General features: G+C 35.2%; 2 protein-coding genes across 2 annotated transcripts; both read right to left on the bottom strand.

The window, feature by feature from the left end:
* Positions 1–2,031: 2,031 nt before the first annotated feature.
* Positions 2,032–3,280, bottom strand: LOC118756071 (jerky protein homolog-like). Its single transcript, XM_036490863.1, has one exon. It carries the CDS (start codon positions 3,188–3,190, stop codon positions 2,321–2,323), a length of 870 nt encoding a protein of 289 aa, XP_036346756.1. The 5' UTR covers positions 3,191–3,280; the 3' UTR covers positions 2,032–2,320.
* Positions 3,281–4,106: 826 nt separating this feature from the next.
* LOC118756072 (piggyBac transposable element-derived protein 3-like) lies at positions 4,107–5,377 on the bottom strand. Its single transcript, XM_036490864.1, has 2 exons — positions 4,981–5,377; positions 4,107–4,922 (listed from the first exon to the last, which is right to left on the bottom strand). The coding sequence occupies exons 1-2, from the start codon at positions 5,374–5,376 to the stop codon at positions 4,167–4,169; spliced, it is 1,152 nt and encodes a 383-aa protein (XP_036346757.1). The 5' UTR covers position 5,377; the 3' UTR covers positions 4,107–4,166.
* Between the last annotated feature and the right edge of the window lie 1,481 nt (positions 5,378–6,858).

Raw genomic sequence — 6,858 nt, 5'->3', positions numbered from 1 at the left:
CGTCATTCTCCTTTGCTCTTTGGATACATATTCGCTTGAGCCTTCGTCAGAGAACGTTTAAAACAGAGAAGCAGCAATTACGAATAGCCGTGTGAATTGTCAAACACTACCAAAATCGCTCTAGAAGCTCACCACTCGAACCGAAAATTGAGAGCGGCAAATTAACAGACCTGAGCGGCAAGTTAACAGAGCTGAGCGGAGATACAATATTGTTAATTTGTATCAATGTTAAGTACTTTGGTTTGGATTTTCTTTTTCGCGGCATTGATTTAATAAAAAAAAAGATTAAAATTCTTGGTTAAATTAATGAAAATTAATTGACGAAAATATATGCCCGGGAATGCTTTAACTCCAAAACGTAGATTTGTTATCTAATAAATATGTGAAAGCTATGCAAATATGCAAACTCATTGGTGATTTGCCGTCGGCATTTGGGTCGCAAAAATCGATTTTTTTTTTAACGATTCTTATTTTAGTTGCCGCGCTGATTGCAACAAACCGCAGTTTTCTAGGTGCCTTAGTTTTTTCCCAAATTCGCTTTAAAGATGGCCATATTGACAAAAAAAGCCTACAAATGCGTACTCTTTGGTAATTTGTTGTCGGCATTTAAAAGCGAAGAAAAAATCAGTTTTTATTTTTTAACGATTGCTACGCTGCTTTCAATGCAACAAACCGCAGTTTTCTTGCTAGCAAATTCACTCAAAAATGGATACATTGACAAAAACGTACAAAAGCAGCAATTGCACTTGTTAGCAAAGTGGTTTTTCTCGAAAAGTTATGTTTGAGTTTTATGAACAGTTATTTCGAGAAAATATGCCATATGCATATAACCTAAGCAAATACCTTTTCTTAAAATCTCAGACCTTTTACTCGATTTGTTCAAATAAATTTAAGTGAAAGTTATGAAATTTTAAGTAAAAGCAATTGCTTAGTTTTTATGCATACGGACCAATGTGTTGAATGATGATTTTTAACTGCAATACTCGTATTGCATGTAAATAATGGGGCTTATTCATGGTCAAAATAAAGTTAGTTACAGCTTTTTCACATCATTTTCAGTGGAATAGGTATCTGTGAAAAAGCTGCAACTAACTTCCTATTAGGCATTTTAGTACACACAGATGCGATCAACTAATTAGCAACGAAATTCAAAATGATATTGTTTGCAAATTATGTTTATTTATTTGTTTTTAATAATTTCCTTTAAAACATTATTCAATCTATAACAGAAACCACAATAATAAAAATTTAAAAGCTTGCACAAATTGCATAAAAATTAATCAAACTTCAAAAAAAATTGTTATCAAGATTTCAATTTTTTTATTTTGAAATTTAGAAAATTTTCGGGTATGCAGCTTTGCAGCCCATTCAATGAAGTACACTAAAGTGCAAGTTTCTAGTCATTAAAAATTACCGTTGAATTTTTAGAATTTTTTTTGTGGAGGGTGTTCGCATTTTCTTCCATATACAGTAGACGCTCACAAATTAGAACCATTTTGTTTTTAGGGTGATTCTAATTTCTGAAAAATTCTAATTCCTGGACGTTTTTTTATTTCAATAAAACCTTAAAATTTAAGTCAATTTGCATTGAAAAACTACAATGAAATTTTGTCTTACTAAATTTTATTCATTAAAACGAGAAAACATAAGGTAACAATCCAATATACATATATGTATTTATGCGCTAAGTCAAAAAAAGGTCCAAAAAACAAAAACTCCAATTACAGTAAATATATTTTTTTTTATCAAAAATACATAAGAGATCGATAAATATACATTAAAACAGCCAAAAATTAATCAAAAACTTCGTAACTAATTTGCAGGCATGTAGTCTGTTATTGCTGTTTGCTTCTTCCTTTTATTTGTTTCTGCAATAACAATCTCATTGCGAAGAGCTAGCAGACTTGATCTTTTTGCAGTAGCTGTGCTAGTGGCACATCATCGTCATCACTTTCATACTGATCAGAGTCCCAGTTGTTCAACTTTGACCAGGACTTTTTTATTACTCTTTCTGGAACATCTTACCAAGCTTGCTTTAATAGCATGATTGCATTTCGAATTGAAAAGGATTTCAAGCGAACCTTGAGGTCACCTCCTTCAGCAATTAATTGAGAAAGAAGCATACTTCTGTAGTTTAGCTTGGTTAACTTAATAGGATTCTGATCCATTGGTTGTAAAGTTGCTGTTACATTTGGTGGAAAGAAAAATGCAATTATATTTCCATCGTCGCTTTGAAGTTTCTCAATTGGTGCATGAGCAGAGCAGTTGTCAATTAGCAAAATTGCCTTCGGAGGCAAATTATTTTCCTGAGAGAAACGAATCACCTGTGAATTGAAAATATTTTGGAATTACTGAACCTAAAAACAAAGTTTTTTCTTACCTCATGAATAAATATCTTGTGAAACCAATCATGAAAAATCCGAGATGTCATCCAAGCATTTTTTGAAAAGTTGTAATGGAGTGGATTATTGAATCCTTGGAAACTTCTTGGTTTTTTTGCTTTTCCAATTACTAATGGCATTAATTTATGTGATCCATCAGCATTTACACCAAGTAACACTGAAATTCGTTCCTTCTGGATTTTATACCCGGGGGCGGTTTTCTCGAAAAGAGAGACGTATGTTTTGTCAGGTAAACAACGGTAAAATAATCCGGTTTCATCTACATTATATATTTGTGACTCCATTAGCCCCATCTCATCGACTTTTGCACGAAATCTGTGAATAAACGGGGTGACTGAAGCAACATCACTAGAGAGAATCTCGCCACAAATTTTTAAAAAACGTATTCCGTGTCGTTTTTTAAATTTGCTAAACCATCCATCACTTGCGCTAAATGTACTTTCATCTTTATCGGGATATTCCACTTTGAATATTTGTTTGGCTTTCTCCTTTAGTATTGGCCCAGTTAATGTACACTTTTTTTCGCGTTGATTTAAAAACCACTTATAAAGACTTGCTTCCATTTTTGGATATTCAGCGATATGCAATGATTTTTTGTTAGCCTTATGATAGGTATTAGAAACAGCGCTTAAAATTGATGATTTCATAGATTTTATATAGGTGATTGCAGATGGCGCCACATCAAATTCTAGGGCTAACCGCTTCCCTTGAATACCTTGGTCAAGCTTTTCCAAGATCTGCACTTTGGTTTCCAAAGACAAAGTATTTTTCTTACGTTTATTTGGCATTTCAACGAACGACTTTTACTTTTAAGCAAACAATGCCGAAACACGTGCACGCGAATCGAATTTCAAACAAAAACTAACAAAAACTGTACAGATAGCGACGAAAATCCAACGACTACCGAGCGTAACATGAATAAATTGGGGATTCCCCTTTTTATATCTATTTTGCAACAAAAAAACAAAATACGCTCTGAAATTATAATTTTCGATTCTAATTTCAGAGCGTGTAATGTATTCAAAAAGTTGATTCTAATTTCTGGAAATTCTAATTACTAAGAGTTCTAATTTGTGAGCGTCTACTGTAACAGATAATCACAATTTTTTTTGTATGAAAAAAAAACAGCAACACCCCCACAAAAAAAAAAATCTATAAAATCAATGGTAATTTTTAACAACTTGAAACTTGCACTTTCTTATACTATAATTGAATGGACTACAATACTGCATACCCGAAATTTTATTAAATATTCTAATTAAAAATTTGGATGACCATTTCTTGAAGTTTGATTCGGTTTTTTGCAATTTGTGCAAGCTTTTAAACTTGTATTATTGTGGTTCTTGTTACAGATTGAATTATATTTTAAATTAAAATCATTAAAAATAAATAAACATAATTTGCAAACAATATCATATTAAATTTCGTTGCTAATTAGTTGATCGCATCTGAATGTATATATGTATGTACATACCTACAAATGTACATATGTACCCAATACACATACTCCAAAATCATTTATTGATAACGTTCTTGCACATGCACATAATATTACATATATGTATGTACATACATACTAACTTTCTTCTTATTTGGGGCTGACAAACTTTAACTTAACCCATTAGTGCATGAAGTTCCCTGGCGCTATACTTACCTTTTCTTTTATCATTATGCATTGAAATAAGTCTAATAAAGTAGTTTTAATTCGATTTATTAAAAAAAATGTGTTTTGGGGGTTTTGGGGACCGTCCCTTATAAGGGACACTATGCAGTATGGGCATTTGAAGTGTGATATTGCTTGAAGCATTCTTTCGGATGAAGCCCTTTCTCGCACTTAGTACATACAAAGTTAGACTTCTTTCCGCAATAGGCACATCTCTTATCCGTATTCGAGTACTCAATCATATGGTTTTTTCCATCGTAGCGCGCATCAGGGTTGATGCTGGTTCTACTCGATCCTCTTGAGGACGGCATTCCGTATCTCTCTAGATACGAATTGGCTATGTACCTGCGAAAAATTAGCAGAGTGCCACAATTTGGGTCGTTCGGATGAACTTTCCGCATAAGGATCCATGCGTTTACGATCGATGCGTCCAACAAATATGCAAATATGGGCCACCACCACTTACGCTGTCTAATTCTAGACCGGTACACAGCCACCATCTGGTCCATTTTATCAACGCCTCCCATGCCTTGATTATAGCGCTGAAGAAGTTTCGGCTGTGGTATCTGTATCGCACCTTGCCCTCTCGCGTAGCGCTTGCACGTCCCGATATCGATGGTATCAAAGTTGGAGCCAATGGTGACCACATTATTATCTTTCCATCTTACAACGAGAATCTTGCCATCGTCAGTAAAACGAAAATCGCTGGATCCTCGCTGCTCCTTTTTCATGGCGGCTATTTTACGAAGAGGACACTTCTCTATGCGACCGTCTCTAATTGTACCAGATGTACAAATCCCCATACTGGCCAAATTGCGCAACAGTTTCACGGACGTAAAATAGTTGTCGATGAAAAGCTATAATGTAAATTATATTATTATTGTAATATCATATGACGAACATTTCATTTCTTACCTTGAATCCCTTATGGTGTGGTACATTTGCTTTCGTGAGGAGATCAACCACTTTGTCACCTCCTACTCCATATCCTTGTGGGACGCTCTCTGCATTTTTGCCCATATACACATCGAACTGAAGCATATATCCATCGCTGGAATTCAGAGCCCAGTTTTTGAATCCAAATCGAATGGGCTTACCACGGATATATTGTTTAGCATAGTGCCTACCATAATACGGTATCATGCTCTCATCAATGGAGAGATTCTCGTCCATTCCACCATGCTTTAGAAACGCCTCGTTCAGGTGAGTAATTAGTGGCCTAATTTTGTAAAGCCGATCGGTACCCTGGGCTTGCGTGTTGTCATTCAGATGGAAATTATTTAGAATTTTCTCAAATCGATTCAGCCTCATGCTGTTCGCTAGCAATCTTGGCGGATCAGATTTCTCCGACCAATACAAACGTTTGTTGGGGTATTTTGCGTACCCCGACATCAAAATACCGCCAATAAAACTCTCGCCTCGTCCATACTCATTCTCAGGTCAACATTTTTCTGAAGAGCATATAAATTTGTCTGCTCAACACAAAAATTTATAATGCCTTCAGAAAAAAATAGCTCAAAGAAATCAGTAGGCGAACTGGCGGCTTGAGCTTCGGCACTCGGCGGTATTGTTTCGCATTCCGTTTGTATGTCGTACACCGGGTCCACTTTTCGCCAACGCAAGGCATTTCCCGCACGCACACTCGAACTGACGGTTTTTCTGTATTTAGCCAGTGGCTCATCGTCACTGTCACTCCAGTCATCGAATTCGTCTTGGCTCTCGCCTTCCGCAGTCAATAATTTCGGGCCGAGATGATCCAAGTTCGCCTCGTGTTCGTCATCACTACCGTCCGAATCCTGGTCGGTCTCATTTTCCTCCAATGGTGGGATTGCAAAAATGTTAAGTTCTTGCAACTGACCATCAAAAGCTTCGATCTCTTCCAGTATTTCAGCTACTGTTAGTCTGTAATAAAATATTATTGTTGTAATAAAATATTATTGTTAACTGTCCTGTCTGCATAGCGTCCCTTATAAGGGACACAACAACTTAAATTTGTTTATTACAATAAATTTAAGATAATTGCATTTAAAATTGTTAAATAATTTCACCTGTATTTATTTGTTATTCACATTTACTTACCTCCCACGTGTTCTGATATTTTTTTTTAGTTTTTGTTCCATATTTCGCAAAAAAAATCACACAATTTAAAGTTTACTGCACTGCAATCAATCACAAACTGGTTTGGTGTAATGTCAACAACTATACCATCAACTTACATGAGATCTGTATTGCAAAATGGGAGAGTAAGAGAGCAAAAGCTGACCGTCCCTTTAAAGGGACCTTATGCACTAATGGGTTAAGAGTCGACTTTATTTCGTCTACTAATATGCCCCAATAGTTTTGGAGTCAAATGAAAACGCATTTTCTACGCATACGTATGTACATGCTCCATTAATTGATAACGTTTTTGCATGCATATATATGTATGTGCATATTACTGCCAAAAAAACTACGAACATGCATATAAATGTATATATGTACAAATCACGGCAGCATACATACATATATATGCACATAATTACACGTATACTCAAATACAACAATAACTATTTCATTCATAAACGCATTTGCATATTTCTCAAGGCCAAGTAAATTCATTCATAAAAACAACCGCAGCACATCTCCCCGCAAATTCATCACCAACAAGCGCAACTTTGTCAATCCGACACAAAAATTCTAAAATCTTAAAATGAAGAAATCTCGGCCAGCCAAGTGAAAAGTGGCAACTATTTCTCTATAACCAGTAAAATAAGTTATCTCGAATCTTGGCAATTTTTGGTAATTTTTTGACAA

The sequence above is a fragment of the Rhagoletis pomonella genome, unplaced genomic scaffold, assembly GCF_013731165.1.
Source record: "Rhagoletis pomonella isolate Grant_MI unplaced genomic scaffold, Rhpom_1.0 Rhpom_scaffold_08621, whole genome shotgun sequence".
NCBI lineage: Eukaryota > Metazoa > Arthropoda > Insecta > Diptera > Tephritidae > Rhagoletis > Rhagoletis pomonella.
This window is presented reverse-complemented; position numbering and strand designations above follow the sequence as displayed.

Excerpts from the sequence above, each read along its gene's own strand:
- LOC118756071 (XM_036490863.1), bottom strand. The coding sequence starts at position 3,190 with ATGCCAAATAAACGTAAGAAAAATACTTTGTCTTTGGAAACCAAAGTG.
- LOC118756072 (XM_036490864.1), bottom strand. The coding sequence starts at position 5,376 with ATGAGGCTGAATCGATTTGAGAAAATTCTAAATAATTTCCATCTGAAT. Across the intron at positions 4,923-4,980 it reads CACACCATAAGGGATTCAAG|CTTTTCATCGACAACTATTT; the intron begins GTAAGAAATGAA and ends TTTACATTATAG.